Here is a 21,121-nt window from a genome sequence, read left to right on the forward strand (position 1 = left end):
GCTGTGGTGGCCCTCGGTGTGGGATCACCCCCCCCTTCCTCCTCCTCCAGCCCTGTGCCAATGGATGCTTGGAAAAGGAAGGGTGGCGTTAGTCTGCGCCCCGACTGATCCTCTTGGAGTGCCAGGTTGCTTCTCCGAGGCAGGGAGAGAAAAGAGTCTCTCTTCCAACATCTCCCATCAGCTTCCCATTCCCAAAGGGCACCCATGGCCAGGATGGAAGTCGTGTGTTTGTGCTCTGTGGAGAAACGGCGTGAGCAGAGCACTGGATCCAGCGGGGATTGGTGGGACTGGGTTGGTTGTGGCTTCCCTGTCACCCTCACGCGTTTTCCATGGATGGGACCAGCAGGGCGATGCTGTACCCAATCTGTCCCCTGTGTCCCTGGCATGGCAGCTGTTGCCCCATCCCTGGATCAGGCTAGGTGCCCCAGGTGCTTTGAGAAGTTGGGTGGCATTCATGAGAGCAACCCCAGCCCCCTGTCTTTCTGTCCACCAGCGCCTGGACAGACCCCTCCGGGGCAGCCCATGTGCTCCAAGTCTCATCCCTGTTTCCAGGGATTAGAGACAGGGAGATGGGATGAGATGAAGCAGTAGATTGCTTTGCTCTCAGGATGAAGGGATTTGTGGACTGCCCCCAGCTCAGTAGATTGAAAATGGAGGGAAGTAGATTGAAAATGGAGGGAAATTATTGGGATGATGCTGCCTGTGGGATTAAAACCAGGGCAGCCAGCAGGCTCTGGAGGAGGAGGGGAATGAGGCGGGTCATGGATCAAGGGGGGCTGCAGGATGCCTGCTGCTGTGCACTGTGGAGAGATGCTCCTGGTTGCTTCCTCATCTGTTTCAGAGGATGTGCTGGAAAGTGGGTGCTTTCTGCTTTCCTGGGGGCCCTGGAGGGGGGGCTCTCCTCTCAGCTACCCCCCAAGTGGCAAGGATGCTGGGAATGTGCCTGGAGCTTTTTGCAGTGCTGCATCTCTCATTTTCAGACTGCTGGAGGACAAGCCACCTTGTCCCTGGAGGTCCACACATCTCCCTGTGGTCTCTCCTCTTTATGAGCATCCAGCGTGGACCCGTGGCTGTGAGCATCCTTTTTGCGGAGTCCTTTGGGTTCTCCTAAGAAATGGCATCTGAAAATCTGACACTTAGGGGATGGATATTTGCATGTCTCACCCCTTGGGGCATGTTTCCAACTGTGCTGGCATCTTCTGGGCGTGGTATGGGTCCTTTGGTGCTGAGGCCCCACCCTGGCAGAGCATCCCTGGGGGCATCTGTCGAGGCATCTCCTGCTGTGAGGTGGCATCTCCTGGGTTCCATTCCTTGGCCTTTGGCTGGATGGGGGGGAAAAACCCTAAATTTGGTGCATCCCTGAAGCATGACTGCCCCTGGCCGTGGCTCAGTGTCAAGGTTCTAAGTGTGGTTGTCCAACAGAGATGGGCTTTGTTTGCAAGGATCACTGGCAGGATGACATGGCTGTGGGGGAAGCTCCTTTCCTGGATCTTCAGTGCAACTTAAGCCACTCACTCAAGACCCTGTCTCTCACCATCCCTCCACCCTGCAGAGCCTTGGTTCCTCCAGCTCTTTCCTGTGGGGCAGTGTTTGCTGGCCCCAAGGATCTGGGGTTGCTTTCTGCTGGCTGGATCTCCTGTGAAAACCCACTTTGCCATTCCTGGTTTCCTTCTGCAGATCCTGCAAGTCAACTTGTCACTCCCAGCCGCTTTCAGGTGGATGGGGGGCATTTCCTCTGTTTCTGTGCACTTAAATGCACAGAGTTAAGTTCAGTGCTTTGCCTTGCAGAGCTCCCATCTGAATTTTTTTCACCTTGCTAAGCTCATTTTGGCCTCTTGCTCTGCTCTTCAAAAGCTTCCCCCACATGGGTTGTCGCCTGGCAGTTTGACTGGAGTGTCCCTGATCAGTGTCTCGGGGGGGCTTTGGAGCATTTTCCAGCCATTTTCGAGGGGTTTCGTGCACGACAGATCCCTTCACATCACACGGGTTCCCCATTCTCTGCTGGGTTTGGTTCAGCTCCCTCTGTGGCGCCGCTTGCAGTGCTCCCCGTGTCCCGCTGCACATTCAGGGATGCAGCCATGGAGTGTGGCACTGAAGCAGTCATCATCCTGGTCTCTGCAGTGCGAGGCGATGACGTTTCAGGTTTGGGAATTTTTCCTATTGCTCGGATGCTGCGGCAGAACCCGCCCCGCTCTGCAGAGCTGAGCCCCGCGGCACATCCAGGCTGGGGTGCAGTGCAGTGCTGATGGCTCTGCCTTCCTGAGGGGACTGGGGCAGCTGGGATGAGCCAAGACCAAGCCAGTGCTTGGTCCTTGATTGACCATCAGCAGCTCTGATGGGTGCCCTGGCTCCCAGCCTCTCCAAAATATCGACTGGGGCAAGGAGGGACAGCCAGTACTTCAGGAAAAAAACTGTAGTGGATTGTTTTTATCCCTCCATTAGTCTGCTGGCAGACCAGAGGAGAAAGAGTGATGCTCCTTATCCCAGGAAATGTTATTTTCTTGGCACTCACGGTCTTGTTAAAGGCTCACAGACATCTGAGGACGCTTTTGGTCGCTGAGTCCTGATGGACCCAGCTGCAAAGAGCGCTGGCTCTCATCGCCTCGTAGGGGGAGATTTCTGATGCACTTACTCAGTTTGACATTCCCTGAAAATACTATTTTCATCGCCAAACTGTTCCAAAAGTTACCAACAGGGCGATCTGGAAGTGGCTGAATTAAAGCAGGTTGTTCCCACCCCCTCCCCGCCCACCCCAGCCTTCCAAAATCAACTTAAACTAAACAAATGAAGTGACAACCTGTTATTCTTCCGAGCAGGGCTGGAATAACCTTGTTGAGGCGATGGTTTTGCTCAGGGTCCCACAGTCAGAAAGCCCTGAAACCAGCCCAGACAGGGTTTCCTGACTTTCACAAGGGCATCCAATAGCCTGCTGCTACTACACTGCATTTTCCTCACTGGTCTGTGTGCGACCTCTGCTTGCAACACCGCAGCAAAAGCTGCAGCTTTATCTACTGACCTTTACACAAAAGATGGTGATAATGGCACTGCCAGCATGACAAAACAAGTCGTTCTCCTCTGACTGGGCTTGCCTTGGTGGAGACTGAAACCTGAGACAAGCCTGTGGGGCGCACCAGATGAAGGAGAAAACCCGGAACACAGCTGGGAATTTCCTGGAGGGGAAGGGCAGGCTCGGCACAGCTTTGGGGGCATTTGGCTGGGGTGTGGCTGAGCCCGCTGCAGTTTGACAGTGCTGGAGCTCTGCATCACCCTGCTAGTGGAGACATTCAGAGCGAGAGGAAATGGCCTCAGGTTGCACCAGGGGAGGTTTAGATTTGATATTGGGAAAAATTTCCTCATGGAAAGGGTGGCCAAGTGCTGGCACAGGCTGCCCAGGGCAGTGGTGGAGTCACCATCCCTGGAATTGTTCAAAAATGTGTGGATGTGCCACCTGGGGACATGGTTTAGTGGTGGAGTTGACAGTGCTGGGGACCGGTCAGACTTAATGACCTTAGAGGTCTTTTCCAACCTAAAGGAATCTGTGACTCCATGATCTGAGCTGGAAGAGAGCAGGGAAATGGGAGCAGGACTGAGAAAGGAGCCTGCAGAGATGCCTTCTCTGAGGGTCAGAGCAGGGACATTTGTCTCCCTTGATTCTTGAAAAGATCACAGGCAGGTGAGAGGCAGGAATATCCTGCTGGATGATGTACTAAGAGAACACTGAGCATCTTTTTGTCTCTTTTTGGTTAGGGATATCTAAAACATTTCCACCGAAACTGGAGAGTAAAGAGGAGGAAAGGTCAACCACAGTGGCCACAGGTGCAGAAAATGGCAGCAGCTGGAATTGTGGCTTTATTCCAGAGTGGTATTTGGTGTCACTCGTGTGTGTGTGATTCTACTGCCCTCTCACAGCTCTGTCTGATGCGTTTCTGTTTGCTTTAAGAGAATACTTGAACTGGGTCTTCTGCCTGTATTTTTTTTTTTTTTTCCTCCTTCCACCCCCGTCCTGACCTGGCCAGACTGTGCCATCCTCATAATCCCGAGCTGGCTGCCTGGCTGTGCTTCTCAGCCGCTGAAACACGGCGCTGAAAACCACCGGATTAGGTCTTAATGGCAGGATCAAGTCAGCCGGAGAGATGAGCGGGGAGAAAGCTCCTGCTTACGCAGGTGGGCAGGAAGCCCTCCTAGAGAAAACAAGCTGGAAAGCCTAAAATGTCAGAAAAAAAACCCCTACTTCTCTCCTGGCCTCCCTTGCTTTTCACTGCATTTAATACAGCTTTCACTTTCCAAGGATCAGAAAGATCTGGGTTTTTGGAGTTTTGTGAGGGTGATGTTGAGGGGTCAGAGGTGTCTAAACATTTCCTCCCTTGCAGAGGAAAAATGTTGCCTTGAGTGGTGGATGTTCTGTCCCACATGTTAATTCCCAACACTAAATTCTGTGAGCCCCCCACTAGAAATCTGGGCTGTGCTGTGTCACAGTGTGCTGGAGGATGTTGGGGTTTTCTCAGGTTGTCTGTACCGCTCCTGTGCTGATGGGGCTTCTGGAACACACAGAGCCTGGGAGGTGTGTTGGGTATTTTCCAGGGTGGCATTGCCTCTGAGCAGTGGGATGCTCCAGAGGGAGGGTCTCGGGAGTTATCCTCTGGGCAGGTGGCACAGCACCCCCCTGTTGACCAGTGCTGTGGCCACTGTGGTCTTCACCTGCACAGGTCACCAAGGGTTCTTGGTCAACAGGGCTCCGAGGTGTTGGAGTTTATCCACCTACATTTACCAAAAACAGCTGTGGCTGCCCCATTCCTGGAAGTTTCCAAGGCCGGGTTGGATGGGGCTTGGAGCAACCTGGGATAGTGGAAGGTGTCCCTGCCCATGGCAGGGAGTGGAATGGGATGAGCTTTAAGGTCCCTTCCAGGCCAGGCCATTCTGTGGTCCTGTGATGCACTTGTGAAGAAAGTGTGATTTTTCTGGGGGTGATGGAGACTTCTCCTCTGAGTTTGCTTGGCAGAGCCTGGGAACTTTCCACCCAGACCTTCCAGGGAGGGGGTGGGTTATGCTGGTGGGACATCTTTGCACCCAGTTGTCCTCTCTGTTCTCAGACAGCTTGAACAAAACATTGCAGTGCCCCCAAAGGAATACCTGTATGAAGCAGATTTTCTCTCACACGTGTCTCATGCACCCAGGGAGCCCCAGCAGTGCATGGGAGGAGGAAGAGGAGGAGGAGGATGAGGACTGGCTTCAGTAAGCATGGAGCCAACCCCTGCTGGAGCTCAGCTGAGCCCCATGCTGTCAGGGCTAGCATTCCTGATAGGATATCAGGGGCATGATTCCAGCGTCCATTTTTTCCAGCTCCTGTGTGGCAACCAGGCTGGAGAACAAAGTCCACCCCAGAGCTCCATTTCCCTCCTCCTACTCTGCTTTGTGTGCCATCTCCTGTCTAGGAGATGATCGTGTTATTGAATTAATTTAACACACAGAATTCAGATTTCCCCTAGTCAGAAGCTTTTGCTCAAATTTTAGGAAAGTGTCAGTATTTGTGAGGTATCAACAAGCATAAATACAAGAGTGCCAGCTTAGGCAATTGCTCCAACCTCTAAAAAATAGGAAAGGAGGAAAATGGTAGTGTGTGTGTTTTCATGTGGGAAAGAGGAGTCTTCCTGCTGTTCTGGGTTTCCATTTTCCTTCCTCTTCCTTGATCACTGGCGCCAGAGCTGCTTTTTCTGACATAGGGAATTCTTAATAGATTAAGGAAATTTCTGAGAATTTAATATATTTAACCCCAAACCGAGGATGCTCCAGATGGTTGGCTCTTAGAACTGATGGCATCTTCTCCAGGCACTCTCACAAGGGCAGGTGCCATTAAAAGGGGCCTACTCATTGTGGAGTGGGATCACCCTTTGGAAGGGCGTTGTTTTAAGGGCAGATCTCCCCTTGCTGAGGTGCAAAGACTTCAGGCTGCTCTCCATGCCTGGAAGGAGGGTGTTCCCTCCAGTCCTCCGCCTGTGGTTGCCCAGGTGTGATGCTTGGCAGGGCCTGGCTTAGCTCACCGTGCAGCTTCCCTTTCGGGGCCGAACTCGACGCTTCTGCTTCCTCATTCCACATCCGTGACCTCTGCGTGGTTGCACCTGCTTCTGGCTGGGTTGGAGCTGGGCCCTGCATCTACTCTCTCCATCAGGCTGGATGTAATGGTGTCCCCAGGGCTGTCAAGTGGCTGGACAAAGGAGCCATTTCAGAGCTGCTGTGAAAGAGGTGGAATATGGCAGCCAAGAGGAAGGGTCCGAGATGGGTCTCTCTCTCTGTCTCTCCAGGCAGGGAGTGCTCTGAAACGCTCGGAGTTTTTCCCCAGCCCTTTGTCCCCGAAGAATGAGGGCTGCGGAGGGAGGGCAGGCTCCCGGAGTAAATGCTCCGGCTCTATTGTTTCCCCGGTTTCGGCTCTATTGATTCTCGTCCTTCGAGCTCCTGGAGCCCCCTGTAAAACACTTACCTTTCACTACGCTATGATTAAGAAAAGGCCAGTGCAGCTTTCCCGCTCGCCGGAGCGTGAAGCGTGCTTAATTTAATAATGCTGATAAATCTTAAAGCCAGGAGCGTTTGGCTAACACATGACCCACTTTTTCAATCAGTTGGAAGCATTTACATAACGGCCTTGATGCAGGGCTCCTCCTGCCAGGGATGTGGAGCCAGGGATGGCAGACACACTACCCTGTGAAGGGACAAGGGGGAAAGGCTTTAAACTGAAAGAGGGTAGGATTGGATTAGATTTTAGGAAGGAATTCTCGGCTCTAAGGGTGGTGAGGTCCTGGCACAGGTTGCCCAGAGAAACTGTGGATTCCTCATCCCTGGAAGTGTTCAGGGCCAGGTTGGATGGGGCTTGGAGCAAGCTGGGCTGGTGGAAGGTGTCCCTGCCCATGGCAGGGAGCTGTTATGAAATAATCTCTAAGGTTCCTTCCAACCCAACCCATTCCATTATTGTATGATTCTATGTCAAGCCAAAAGGTACTGATAAGGGTGGGGAGGAGAATATTTCTGAGGAAGAGATCAGAGAGTTGGGAATGGGCTGTGAAACTATAACACATGGTCAGGGACACCTTCCACTAGCCCAGGTTGCTCCAAGCCCCGTCCAACCTGCCCCTGAACACTTCCAGGGATGAGGAATCCACAACTTCCCTGGGCAACCTCTTCAGTGATCCTGTTACAGTGTCCAACACATTTCATTTCTTATCCTTCTTGTGAGGATTTCATCCCTTTTTTTTTTTCATTTGTAACATCCAGCAGCCTCAAGATCTGTGTTTACACATAGGTCACAAGCAACCTCATTCCCAGGGAGCTGGTGTCCTTTAGCTTTAGGGAATGCCATCTCCCTGCAAACCACGTGGTTTTATCCATTTTAGGTTTCATAATAACCTCTAGAAAGAGGTTTTGCATCAAAACCCGTTTCCCAGCCATGGTTTGTGCATTGCTGTTGTTTATTCATCCTGACTTGCATTAAAGCAATACTTGAGAACTGGTTTATCTCCCTTTTTTTTTTTTTTTTTTGGTCACGTAAGTCCCCTGTCTGAGGAAAGGGAAATGCCAGATGCTTGTAGGCAGGATGAAGAATCTCCCATCTGATACAGACTGAGGGATTAAATACCAGGAGCGAGAATTGCTCCCTGTCTCTCGGTGTTGCACGTAGAAGGATGCTGGCACCTCCCTCTGGGATGGGGCTTCTCTCCCCGTGCACAGGGACATTTCATATGCCACGTCCTCATGCAGAGATACTCCTAAAGAGCCATCAGGAATGAAAAATGAAGGATTTGTTACCGTTCTGTGATTTATTTTTTTTCCCCCCTTTGCCTTCAAAACGTAGGTGGCCCCCCTAGAGGGCAGAGGAGGAAAGAGGGAGAGAATGGGAAAAGAAAGGAACATGGTTTCATTAGGTACATGTAATATAAATGACTGGAAGTGGCGTGGTCCACACAGTGCCCAGCTGGGGAGCTCGCAGGTCAGGATGTGTGGCAGCTGGGATGCTAGTTCCATTCCTCCCCGTTCTGCCCTCCTGGAGTCAGATGGATAATTCCCAGCTACTGAAAAACTGTTCGTGCTGGAAATGGTGAATTTTGCTTTGCTAGCTGGGTGCTGTGTGCCTTTTAAAGTCCCAGTTCAGCCACTGGTGTGTGGCCAGGCTGCTCATCCGACGCCCTGGTCCTTCATCCACAGTTGCCTTTTTGGGACACTGGAGCCTTTGCTCCCGTGCTCTGCCGCTCTGCAGGCTCCATCCCAAGCTGCCTGCTTTAAGAGCAAACCTCTCCCCTCTCTGTGCCCAGGTGATACGGCCGTGGTGCTGTCTCTGTGCCCTCCCAGCTATTGCACCTCTCCCGGCCCCCCGGTAGGAAATGGAGTCCAAGGTCTCCGAAGGCGGCCTGAACGTCACCCTCACCATCCGACTGCTGATGCACGGCAAGGTAAGGGGCTGCCCAGAGAGGGGGTTTCCCCACAGATCCCTCTCCCACCTCGTCCAGCCCCACGGAGCATCCCAGCCCCGGGAATAGCTGCCCTCCTGCCGACGGGGAGGGTGGCGTGGTGCTCCTGGTTCCTCTCATACCTGCCCCCTACCCCTGTTCTTCTGCTGGGGATGGTGTCTGCCAGGTCTATTCTTCATTGTGAGGGTGGGCTGGACTGTCATCTAACTTCTTCTAACATTTTCTAACTCAATTCCTTTGTTTTTGGCCTTTTTTTTTTGGTGTAGGAAGTCGGAAGCATCATTGGGAAGGTAAGGATGTCTTTTAATGCAGCTTTACTGCTGTTGCCTGTGCCTGTGGTGTGGTAGGTGCCAGTCACCTCTTCCCTGTGCTGTGCTGAAAAGTTTGGTTGCTGCATTTGTGAACCAGAAATTCTGAGACACCCACAACAGGCATCAGAGACCACTGCCCTAAAAACCCCACCAACCACCAAACCTCCCCAGCGCTGCTCCCAGCTGCTTCCCCTGGGGTGACGACTGGGAGTCTGCAGTCATGTTGCTCTGATGATGTTTTAATCAAACAGCTTCATTAACAGGTAATACAAATGTCACACAGGCCCATTTAAAATGTAATTTAAATGGAAGCCACAGGACTCCATTTACCCTGGGCAGAAAAGCTTCCCGAGGTGCTCTGCTCTCTGGTGCTTGTCATGGTGGTTTGGAAAGCCCTGGCTATATGGGATTAGGGGTTTTTTTTGGGGGTGGTTTTAAAAGGCAGGTTTACAGGTGCAAAGATTTGCAGCATAAACATATTTTCCCTATATGCTTGTGCCTTATTTTTCCATTAGCCTGTCCAACTCTATAATTAATCCCAGTTGTGAATCTGTATATATATATATATATATTATATATATCTTTGATGCCTTACACACTCATCTCCTCAGCTGACCATCATGTAGGGAAGCAGGGCTGGGCATCACTGAGCTGCCCATGTTTCTGCCTACATGTTGCCGTGTTTCAGGGAGGTGAATGTTTGGAAGGGCTGTTTTGAAGGTGGAAGTCTTGAATTTTCAGTCATCGCCTGTTTTTTTTTTTTGTTCTTATTTCAGAAAGGAGAGACTGTGAAGAAGATGCGTGAGGAGGTGAGTGACCTGCTCTGTGACTGATTTACAGGACAAAGGGAGAGCAGAGTGGCCAGAGCTGTACATTGCCCTGTGCAATACGTGCAGTAATCCCCAGGGTCAGGACAAGCAAGCCGGCTGTCCCCAGAGCTCTTTGGACCGCATTCCTCCCTCCACACTCCAATAAGCTCCTATCACAATTAAAAGGGAATCTTCCAGAGCCAAGAATTTGCTCCTAATGAAACACTGAAATTAAGTCACTCGTAAGATGCTTTGGGTTTGTCTGAAGTCTTCATGTCTGCAGCTCCCGGGAAGTTATCAGGGCAGTGAGCAGCACCCATCTTTTCACAAGCAGTGAACCCCACGAGCTGGTCTTACCTCGATCCTGTGGGTTTCCATTACAGTAAAAGATTGGAAACCCTTTCTGAGGGCTGGAATAAGACAGTACTGGAGTCACCACAGACGAGGGGTGGGAGTTTGGAAGGTTAGATGGGACAGGCTGGGACAGGTGATGACCAGGAATCAGGTTGAGTGAGAGAGGACCCGACCCGGGTGCTTGGCTGTGGCTATTCCAGGACTGCTCCTCTCTTTCCAGAGCGGGGCAAGGATCAACATCTCAGAGGGAAACTGTCCCGAGCGGATTGTGACCATCACCGGCCCCACCGATGCCATCTTCAAGGCTTTCGCCATGATCGCCTACAAATTCGAGGAGGTGAGAAATGGGAGCCATCCCACAGCTGGGTTCTGTGGTGCAGATGGGCCTGGGGACCTCCAACCTGTGTATGCCTGGCTGGACCTGCTTAACTGGGACCTGCTTAACTGGGACCTGGCCTCGGCACAGAACCTTCCAGGCATCTCTAACTAGGCAAGAACTGAGCACAGGTCTGAGGAGCAGCTCAGGGAGCTGGGGAGGGCTCATCCTGCAGAAAAGGAGGCTCAGGGGGGACTTTCTTGCTCTCTACAACTTCCCGACAGGAGGGTGTAATCAGGAAGGGGTCAGTCTCTACTCCCAAGTAACAAGTGATGGGACCAGAGAAAAAGGCCTCAAGTTGCACCAGGCAACCAGGTTTAGGTTGGATATTAGGGAAATTCCTCACTGGAAGGGTGGTCAGGCATTGGAACAGGCTGCCCAGGGCAGTGGTGGAGTCACCATCCCTGCAAGCGTTCAAAAGGTGTGTGGATGTGGCACCTGGGGACATGGATAACTGCTGGGCTTGGCAGTGCTGGGTTAATGGTTGGACTCACTGATCTTGGGAGGGTTTTTCCAGCCTTAACGATCCCATGATTCTGTGATTCAGTGAACTGTCACGGAGGTCCCACAGCTAATTAACTGCGGGGGGGTGCAGTGATGCAGAGGTGCAGTGACCCCTCCCCTCTGGCCCGGGGCACTTGGGTTGGGGTCTGGCCGGGTTCCAAGGGGGCTCACATGCTGCACTCTCCCTCCCCAAGGACATAACCAACTCCATGAGCAACAGCACCGCCACCAGCAAACCCCCGGTGACGCTGAGGCTGGTGGTGCCGGCGAGTCAGTGCGGCTCGCTGATCGGCAAGGGAGGCTCCAAGATCAAGGAGATCAGAGAGGTGAGTCAGACTCCAATGAAGCCATTTCACTACTGCACGTCCTCGGGGCTGACCCACGACCCGGGGGGAGCTGCCTTGGGAAAGGGAATCCTTATGCTGTGGGAGCAGCATCCCGTGGGATGCCGTGCGTGGGGCAGCGCGGTTCTTGGGGGGCGCGTGGCATCGGAGCTGGAGCTGTCTGCGAGGCAAAGGCATTTCCAGCTGTGGGATTTGTTCTTTCTCTCTTTCTGTCTCCAGTCAACAGGTGCCCAGGTCCAAGTGGCGGGGGACATGCTGCCCAACTCCACGGAGCGGGCGGTGACAATCTCGGGGACACCCGACGCAATTATCCAGTGTGTCAAACAGATCTGTGTGGTGATGCTGGAGGTACAGTCTGTAACAAAGGGGGTAAAGTACATAAGGAAAACAAAACAAAAAAAAAATCCCAGCTGGCACCACAACAGCACTGGGAGCTGTGGAGCGTGTCTCTCGTCCCCTTCACCACGCGTTGTTGGACCACTCTCATTTCCTGGTACCTCCGTTGGAAACCCACCCAAGTGTTTTTTCCCCACCATTGTCCGTTGTTCCTGGAGTCTCACACACTGGAAGCCTGCCTGGTCGGGTGCCCTGAAGGAGATGGTTTGTGTTGGAGCAGAGGGTGGCTGGAGGAGAGAGGGGTGCCAGGCGGGCTGGGACAGCCTAGCCTGGTGTGCCAGCAGCATCCAGGGTGCCGTGGGAAGGAGAAGGGGGATGCAGCCCCTCCTCCAAGCACCTGGTCTCCTCTGCACGGGGGTCTCAGTGCTCCACAAGGACAACAATCAGGAGAAGGAGGAGGAGGCCAGTGCATCCCTTGTGCTGGGGGAGCTGGGAACACAAAGCTGAGCTCCAGTGAGGCACATGGGAATGGTAGTGAGGAAGGGTGGTGCAGAGCAGGGACTGTAGGGCACAGGGATGTACGTCCAAGGTGCCATTTTCAGGGATAGGTGCTGACAAGCAGAGCTTGAAGATTTCTGTCCTGGAGGGATGCTGCTATACCAGTGGCTTATTGCTGGAGATTACCACAGCCAGAGGTCCCACATCCACACCTGCCACCTCAGATGGGAGAAGCTCCAGGAGGAAAGCCCTCTGGACACAGGATGTTTGCACCCTCTGCTCCCGGTGCCTCCCAGAGACAGACAAAGCAGGGACCAGCGTCAGGCCCCTTTGCCTGGCTGCACAGCCCGTAGGGAGGAACACGTTTCCCGCTGGAAAAGCTTCAGATGGGGATGGCAAGGCTCGGTGGGGGGCAAAGCAAAGCCAAATTAAAGCACCTTCAGCTTGGCAGCAGCACAGCCCAGGGAGAACAGCCGGGAGACACGTTACCCATCACGGCTGGCTCAGGCTGCCACACTGCTGCTGGAGGAAGTTTAGGCACGTGATGACTCTGGGTCATGGACTGCAGCAGAGATGAGCCTGAGGTGATGCTTGCAGGTGTGTTATGAAGTGTTTCTTGGCTGCTCTTCTCACAGAGCAAGAGGGGCTGCTCCTCTGTAAGGCTCAGCAATTAGAAAGATCAAAACCCACGGAGTCTTCTTGCAGTCTGAAATCTGGGAAGTTTCCTGACTTTAACAGTTCAGAGAGATGCTCCTTATCACCTTTCAGTCTTACACAGATAATCCTGGCTCATCCTCTCCAAGATTTGTAATGCAACAGAAGAACAAGGAGGCTTGGGATGATAGAGATGTGCCTTGATCATACAGCTTTCCCACAGACAGGTGCTTAGCAGGAGGATTTAGATATGCTGCTTGCCTTCAAGTAGATGTCTAGAAGAATGTACAGGAGAAAAAAAGCAGAATTTTCCATGAGATTGCGTAATTTATGTTGCTTGTCCTTATATAGCAGTCAGCGGGTCATTTCGTTTTGGGTAGAGGCAGGGGAGCTGTAATCTCTCCTGATTCCTAAAAGCCTCCCTCTTTTCTGTGGGCTGTTGGTTATGTTCAGGTGAAAACCAGCACAGAGAACTTGGGAGAGCAGCTCCTGTGCACCGCGCCGTGGGATGACTCCCTGCAGCTCTGCTCCCAGCTACCCGGGCAGGGACCGGACAGGCCACAGCCGCCAGGAGCAAGATCATGGAATCATGGAATCATGGAATGGTTTGGGTTGGAAGGGACCTTAAAGACTGTCCACAGCAGTGATGCCTCCCATGTGACCACAATGATGGTGCCTCGCAGCACCCGCTGCACGGCTCAGAGAACAGTGGACCAGACCAAGCCCTGAAGGTGACCCTGACCCTCTGATGAGGAAGAGGAGGGCGGTCAAACACCTTGAGTGGTGTGCCAAGCCACTCAGATGGACTTTACTTCCCCCTTTTGCTGCTTGGGGTGTTTTGAGGAGGGCTCCAGGAGTCTAGGCCAGGTGATGAGCAAAAGCAGAGCGAAGGTGAGGGAGGCAGCAGAGGTCCAGGAGGCGACTCAGGGGCCCGTGCCGTGGCAGGGGATCTCCCGTACCCCAGGTTGTCCTCGTTTGTCCATGAAACGCTGCCTTCCCCCGTGTCCTCCTGTCCAGAAACGCGGTGTTACTGGTGCGGGTGTTGCTGCCGGCGGCCCCGGGGGCCGCGCTCCGTTAAGGTGCTTTCTAACGCTCTTTTTGCCGCCGTTTCAGGAAAGCTGTTCTAATGTTCTCTCTCCCTCTCCTTATCCCTTTTCCTAGTCCCCACCAAAAGGTGCCACCATTCCCTACCGCCCAAAGCCCGCCTCCACCCCTGTCATTTTTGCAGGTGGTCAGGTAAGAGCCGACCCGCTTGCAGCCTCCACTGCCAACCTCAGCCTTTTACTGCAGCACCAGCCGCTGCCCGTTAGTGCACTCAGGTTTCTTGCCTTCTGACTTGCATGGTGTCATCCCATCTGTTGTGTGCCACGGCAGCTGGACTGAAAGCTCCTGGTAGAGCCCATGGCTTACCTCCTCCAGTGGGTGCTGGAGGCTGAGAGGAAGGAAGGGGCCAGCCCGGAGAGGCAGGGTGTTAGCTCTGCTGAGTGCTCACGCACAAAGAAAAGCCTGGAATTTGCTTCGCCAGGCCCAAATTCGGGATTTGTCGGTGGTTAGGAAGGAGAAAATTAGAAAAGCGTCACTGAACAAGAGGCCGTGACTGCTTTCTGGCGTCTCCCGCCCAATTAAAAATATCTTTGCGGAGCTGTAATTGATCCAAGATAGGAAGGGTTTATCCCAGCTCCTGAAGGGCTGTGCTGAAACCTCTGCTCAGGGCAGCCTCTGTGGAAGAGTCATGTCCCCATTCCTCAGGATGCTCAGGGTTGGGGTGCTGCTTCTCCCCAGCAGGAGAGCCTGCGTTGCAGTGCCCTCGGTGACATTGCAGCCTCACAGACACAACGTGCTATTTCTGGCCACCCTCGGGGACATTTTGCCTCTCCAGGATAACCGTGGAGGTTACTCTGCAAACAAAAACCAGCAGAAACAGGAGCAGTTTTAAGCAGACAGCTGTTTCTAAGCAGGCAACTTGCACCATCGCTTTTTCCACCTCACCTCACCCAGGTGACTGAGGACCTGCCTGTAGATGCCACCATGACGTGGTGCATCAGATCTAGCAGTAGATGTCCCTTCCCAAGAGCTCCTGCAGCCAGGTAGGGCCAGCACCATGAAACCGCAGCTGATGCCACCCAGAGCAGCTCCAAACGGGTTATTTCATCTCTCCCCAACCATAATAAATAGGAGGACAGACTAAGGATGGGAGCAAAGCCCAGAGCACAGGCTATTTCAGGCTGGATTAGTCACTGCCAGGATCAGGAGGAGCGTGTCACTCGGTCTGAGCAGCCATCCTGGAAAAGAGCTTTGAGTCCAGCTGCTTGGTGAACTATCTTCTCAAAAGGGAGAGTAAGATGGAGGTAGCATTTCTCCTGCTGGTGATTGGTTGGTGTCTTGGACAGAAGGGATGTCACGGGAAGAAGCAACCATCTCTGAAATGAGAGCTTTTCCCAAGGCTGGGGGCCCTTTGGCTCTGCCCGAGGGGTGGCATGGGATGGGTGGGCAGGGGACAGCCAGTGACAGTGGTGACAGGTGTTTTGGGGTGGGATAAGCCTTCAGGAGCTCAGCAGGCTGAGGGATGCAGCAGCCGATGGCAGCTGCCAAAGGGACCAGCCCCATCGTCCATGGGCAACGTCAGAGTTGGGTTGCATCTGTCCAAGACATCTTCCTGCCCTTAATTGCCTTTTTGCACTCAATTTTTCTAGGCAAGAAACAGTGACCAAATTGCACCACCAGGACAGGCAGCTCTTCAGTGAAGCCTCTGCCATATCCCCATCATGCCAAGATGTCAGTGGGCCCTGGGACGGCCATTTCTGTGTTCCTCCTTCGTGATTTTGGGGGTTTCCCTCACACAAAGCACTTTGCTATTTGCAAACAATGTGGCAAATTTGCGGGACGTTCCAAGGGTCTTTTTTTTTTTTCTTGGCAGTCTTTACTCTCCCTTTTCAAAGTGTTGTCCATCTCTTTTGTCATTTCTTTCAGAATCATCTGAATAATGTGTCAACCAGTGGGATATGTTTTGCTAGCTGGTTAAGTCCTAAATATTGGGCTCTCTAGTGTCTGGCTCTTCACCCACATCCGTGCTTATTTTTGGGTTATTTCCAAAAAAAAAAAAAAAGTGGAGAAAGGATTGTTACAAAGGATGGAAAAAACACACAAAGCCATTTGCCTGGCAGATATCTGCATGGATTTATCAGTTAAAGCTGGTGAAAGGCATTGCAGTGCAGGCAGCCTGGCCCTGAGCCCTCACCTTAATGCCTTTCCAATGCCCCAGCAGAGCACTGGAATATACTGGGTGGATGCTGGGCATCCACTGGGAGTCATGCACCTGAAAATATGGATGGGCCCACATCACTGGCTTGCTTTCTGGGATCACACTGAGGTGTGAGGGGCAGCGGTGATGTCACTGTGCACTTTCTACACGGTTAATTCTGCTCATCATTGAATCACAGAATGGTTTGGGTTGGAAGGGACATTAAAGGTCGTCCGGTTCCAACCCCCCTGCCACCGATCCTTATTTTTTTGTGCAGCAAAGCCCAGTCACGAGCTGAGATTCCTGCTCCATGCAATGCTGGCACCTTTAAAGAGCTGTTTATTTTCCCTTTGACAAAGCCAAAGCGAGCCCAAGCCCTTTGTGGTCAGGTAGCTCAGGATTGCGCCAGGTGGGATCGGGGGTGTGTACATCTCCCTCCTGCCCCAGGGATTTGCTGCCCTGGGGAATGTAATGGGGCAGAGGGGGTCCCAGCAGAGGGATGGAGTTCTCTCACCTTGTCCTACCAGCCTTAGTAACATCATTTTTTTTTTTTTTCCTTTGCAGGCCTATACAATTCAGGGACAATACGCTATTCCACACCCGGATGTGAGTTTTACCCTAATTTTTCTTATACCCTTTTCTGCCACCTGCATGCTACTGTTAATTCACATAATATTAATATTAGCCAATAATATTAATAACGTATTTTCAGAGTAACTGGCCGTTTGTAGTATCTGTAATACCTCGAGTAGCCTTTTAACCTGTTAGCACTAAACTTTGTTACTTCCGAGGACTTGGCCTGATGCTAAATTGTTTCCATTGTTCAGTGCTATCCCTTCACTCCCAGAAAAACCACATTCTATGCATTTTGTGCCTCAAAATGATCAAAACAAGCAAAAAAAAAAAAAAAAAAAAGAGGAAAAAATGATACTTTCCCCTCTCTTTTCCCCCTCATCCTTAAAATGTTGGTAAGCCAAGGGTGTATTTAGTTGCTGAGTGCCTTGGTGGAGTGGGGAGCAGCCAGAGCTCCAGGGCAGGGCAGGGGGACATGCCTTTCAGGGAGGGGAAGGGCAGGGGGGGCCTCCCAGAAATTGGGAGCCTCTGCATCTTCTCCCAGAGGGATGGAGAGGGTGCTGCATCTCACCTTGCCGAGGGCTCAGTGCCTCCCCACAGGAGCGGGACCCCAGACTGATGTGGTCACCCTGGCTTTTTTTGATGGCTGTCTCAGTGGGTTTGGGTGGCTGTCACCCAGGGCAGGGACATTCTGGGGACAGTCCCCACTCCATCTCAGGCTCCTTGGTGCAGGGACAGGCACCACTCTGACCTGGGGTTTGCTGACACTCAGATCCCCTGTGGCAGGACATTTTGTGGGGGGACGTGTAGGGCTCGTCAACTGCAATGTCTGCGCCTAAAATTACCAACAGAATCAGAAAATGAATCTGTTCAAAGGATTTCTGCATGGAAAGCAGAGAAGCACCGTGATGCCAGCGGCTCCTTGCCGGCATCAGGCAGCTGCTTGGCTTCTGGGGTGGTCACAGCTCTTGGAAAACGCTGGGACTTTCTAATTGTGTTTCCCGAGGAGGTAAAATGAGTTCCACTGCGGGGGGGGTCCCTCTTGCTGCGAGTCAGGGATCTGCAGCGGGGCTGAGGATGTGGTGATGGGTGGAAAGCCTTCTCCAGCCGTCCCAGCCCTGGGAAGGGTATGATGGAGCTCAGTGTTCCTCCTTCCAGTGGGTGCATTGGGTATTGAATCACGGAATTGCTTTTTCCATAATCGAGGAGGTGGCCAGGCTGGTTGATAACCACAAATGCCCTCTCCACATGGGAAACCTCTAGGAGATGTAGGCTGGGTTTTTGTCTTAGGAGAAGTGATTTCACTGGAATTAGTGGAATCCAGGCTTTGGCTTTCCATGTGACACCAGTATGTGTGTGCTCTGAATAGCCTGCTGTGATGGTTGACAAGAAATATTCTTAGTTGTGTACTGTTTGCTTTTGCTCCAGAAGCGGAATATAAATAAATAACCTGTGTATTTAGGGTAGGTCAATATAGTCTTTATCCCAGTTTTTCTTTGCAAGTGGTGCTGACAACTTAGTCTTTTCCTTCTTAGTATATTCCTCTGATTGTCAGGATTAAAATACATTTTATATGTTTGCTGGCTGAGCTCTGCCCCACTCCTGGCAGATTTGCTGAGACCTGGGGAGAATCGTTGGTACAGGGCCCAAGCACTCCATCCTTACTCTCGTGGTGCTCTCGCAGTGATTGGTCATTTTAAACAATGTTCAGTGCAGGATCCAGTCTTGAATGGGATTTTAGGGTATTTTAAACACGTTCCAGGTGGCTGTGTTTAGTGGGCGCCTTTGGCAAAGCGGGCAGGGTTTTGAATTCCAAATGCGTGCTCCTGCCCTGATTTTCTCCCCTGGAAAAAAAAAAAACAAGGACAGGGGCAGTTTTGGCTCATGAAGAGTTTCAACATTGCCTGAGTACTTGTAGGCAGTTTGGGATGTGATGTGTAGCTGCCTGCCTTCCCAAGAGTTGTGGGATCCTAGAGTCACAGAACGGTTTGGGTTGGAAGGGCCCTTAAAACTCATCCCATTCCAACCTCTGCCATGGGCAGGGACACCTTCCACCAGCCCAGGTTGCTCCAAACCCTGTCCAAGCTGGCCCTGAACACTTCCAGGGATCCAGGGGCAGCCACAGCTTCTCTGGGCAACCTGTGCCAGGGCCTGCCCACCCTCACAGGGAGGAATTCCTTCCAAAATAATATCCTGTCTAACCCTGCCCTCTGTCAGTGGGAAGCCATTCCGCCTTGTGCCCTGTCACTCCAGACCCTTGTCCCAAGTCCCTCTCCAGCTCTCCTGGAGCCCCTTTAGGCACTGGAAGGGGCTCCAAGGTCTCTGTGGAGCCTTTTCTTCTCCAGGCTGAACACCCCCAGCTCTCCCCACCTGTGTCCAGAGCAGAGGGGCTCCAGCCCCCGGAGCATCTCCGTGGCCTCCTCTGGACTCGTTCCAACAGATCCATGTCCTTGCTGTGCTGGGGACCCCAGAGCTGGATGCAGTACCCCAGGTACAGTCTCACCAGAGTAGAGGAGAAGAATTCCCTCCCTTGAGCATGGAAGATGAGCTGGAAGAGGCGGACATAGCAGCTTCCACTGTGACACCTGGGTGCAGCCACGTTCTCCTCTCACAGGCTTATTTATCGTTCTAATTATGGGAGCTGGCTAAATACCACTATCCAAACTATGTCTGAAAAAGTCTACTAGATAGGTATTAGAAAGGATTTTGGTGTTTCCCCAGACATAAGCCAAGTAAAGCCAAAAGAAGCATGGGGAGGGAGGTGCAGCCACCTCTTTTTCGTGGAGACCTCTCACCAGAGCCGGTGGAGGCTGGAAGTCTTCAATGCCTCTGCAGGGAGAACAGGGATCCCATGGGTACCTCTCTGGGGACTTGCAGGTGTTTCACCAGTTCCTGCTGCCTCCCTCCAGCCTCCCCCCAGTGTGTGCAGCCTCCCAGCTCAGCTCCTCCCAGCATTTTCCCCTCACTGCTACCAAGCCAGACCTCCCCACACTCCCTCCCCAGCCATGCTGCAGGAGCAAGGAGGAGTTTGAACCTTGTTGGCCCTCAAAACCTTGAAATTGTAACTCCTGCCTCTCCATTGCCAGGGATAATGGGCACAACAAGCGGTTTGAGTCTGGGGGGTGATGCGATGCTGGCAACCCCCCCGAGCACCTGTGAAAAGTGGGAGGTGATAAAGAGCCTCCCTCCTGCTCCCTGCCAGACTTGAGCCCAGTTTGCTTTGTTTGTTTGTTTTATTCCTTTTATTTTTTTTATTGGTTTCTTGTTTGGTTTTGTTTTTGTTTTTGTTTTTTTGATTTGGAGCAGTGAAACCGAGCACAAAATGTATTCCAAACAAAACACCTCTCTATGCAACCGCTTCCCGACCGGGCACCAAAACCTACCCAGCACAGCAAGGGATACAAGGATCTGAAATACCTACTGGTCATGGCTGAAGCCCATAAATTCCCCCTATTCCTGATGAGCTGACGTTTAGAAATGCAGTTTATCCATCTCCCAGAGGCACCTCCCATCGGAGGCACGGCACGAGAATGTGTGCTGTGGGGACAAGTGGTGACAATCTGGTCCCCCAGAGAGGGTCTCTGGGTGCTGGTTGTGATGCCCACCCTGTGCCAAGGCAGAGGAGATGAAACTAAGAATGGGCTTCTTTCTGGTATCGTACTTCAGACCCTGACCAAGCACTTCTGCCCAAGATTTGGACTTTATTGCACTATACCCAGGCCAAGTCCTTCTGCTAATGTTTTTGCCATGTCTCACCATGGCTCCCTCCTTTGGTTTTGGTTTTTTTTCTTTTTTTTTTTCCCCATTAATTTTTGGTTTGTTTTCCTTTTTTTTTTTTTTTTTCCTCCCCTTCCGAAATAATTTTGTTCTTGCTTTTCGGTGTGACTTGTTGTAACTCTATGACAATAACCTTCTTAGCTCTAATGTCCCTCCTACCCCTCAGCAGTTGACCAAGCTCCACCAGTTGGCTATGCAGCAAACCCCCTTTACTCCCCTTGGACAGACCACCCCCGCTTTCCCTGGTACGTACCCACACGCCCTTTCAAGATATCCTTCTCTTACCTGTAGAGTTTCTCTCTCTCTCTCTTTCTAAACTCATGCTGTTTAATGGAAACGAGCAGGGCAGGTAAAAAAGTTGCAATGTCCACGGGGAAAGGCTAACTAGAGGTGGATGTTTTGGGGGTCCTCGAGGGCGAGCCCTCAGCCCTTTGCCTGGCCTTGTCCTCAAGGCTGGCACGTTCACGGTGACCTGGGAAGCAGGTAGAGCACAGGGGATGGAGATGATGCGTAGAGGTCTGGTTGGAAATGCCTTTTCTGACAGTATGTTCATCATATTTTGAGCTTCCTAGATGAAGTGACATTGCTTATCTCCTTGAAGGCAAAAGCATTAAACCTGTTTCTTCTTTGCTCTTCAGGAGAAAAGCTGCCCTTACATTCCTCCGAAGAAGCTCAAAATCTGATGGGCCAGTCATCAGGTAAAACACAAAGCTAGAGGGAAATAAGCAGGCTTCGGTTGAAAAATATAAATATATATTCCGTTATAGGACCGTGCCACTGTTGAGAGAAATTGTGGTGTTTGTGGAGCAGACAGCAGGTTTTCTTGGTGGGCAGGGAGAGGCCAGGCAGCACCGTTCTCCTTTGTGGAACATGTGGCAAATGTGGAACAGC

At 52.1% G+C, this 21,121-nt stretch overlaps 1 protein-coding gene across 26 annotated transcripts in view; it reads left to right on the top strand.

Annotated features, from left to right (window-relative positions):
• PCBP3 (poly(rC) binding protein 3) overlaps positions 1–21,121 on the top strand; it is a 54,398-nt gene that overhangs the window by 18,965 nt on the left and 14,312 nt on the right. For 9 of the 26 annotated variants that reach the window (XM_050339393.1, XM_050339392.1, XM_050339394.1 and 6 more), the window contains exons 6-15: positions 8,298–8,435; positions 8,720–8,743; positions 9,541–9,573; positions 10,148–10,264; positions 11,002–11,133; positions 11,371–11,499; positions 13,801–13,944; positions 16,445–16,486; positions 20,397–20,475; positions 20,869–20,928. In XM_050339393.1, coding sequence (XP_050195350.1) covers positions 8,367–8,435; positions 8,720–8,743; positions 9,541–9,573; positions 10,148–10,264; positions 11,002–11,133; positions 11,371–11,499; positions 13,801–13,944; positions 16,445–16,486; positions 20,397–20,475; positions 20,869–20,928 — 829 coding nt within the window. In that variant the 5' untranslated portion in view covers positions 8,298–8,366. Of the gene's footprint in view, positions 1–8,297; positions 8,436–8,719; positions 8,744–9,540; positions 9,574–10,147; positions 10,265–11,001; positions 11,134–11,370; positions 11,521–13,800; positions 13,945–16,444; positions 16,487–20,396; positions 20,476–20,868; positions 20,929–21,121 lie in introns of all 26 variants that reach the window. The other 17 variants (XM_050339376.1, XM_050339378.1, XM_050339374.1 and 14 more) reach the window with 8 other exon arrangements.

The sequence above is a fragment of the Myiozetetes cayanensis genome, unplaced genomic scaffold (genome assembly GCF_022539395.1).
Source record: "Myiozetetes cayanensis isolate MyiCay16 unplaced genomic scaffold, myiCay2020 scf9, whole genome shotgun sequence".
Taxonomy (NCBI): domain Eukaryota; kingdom Metazoa; phylum Chordata; class Aves; order Passeriformes; family Tyrannidae; genus Myiozetetes; species Myiozetetes cayanensis.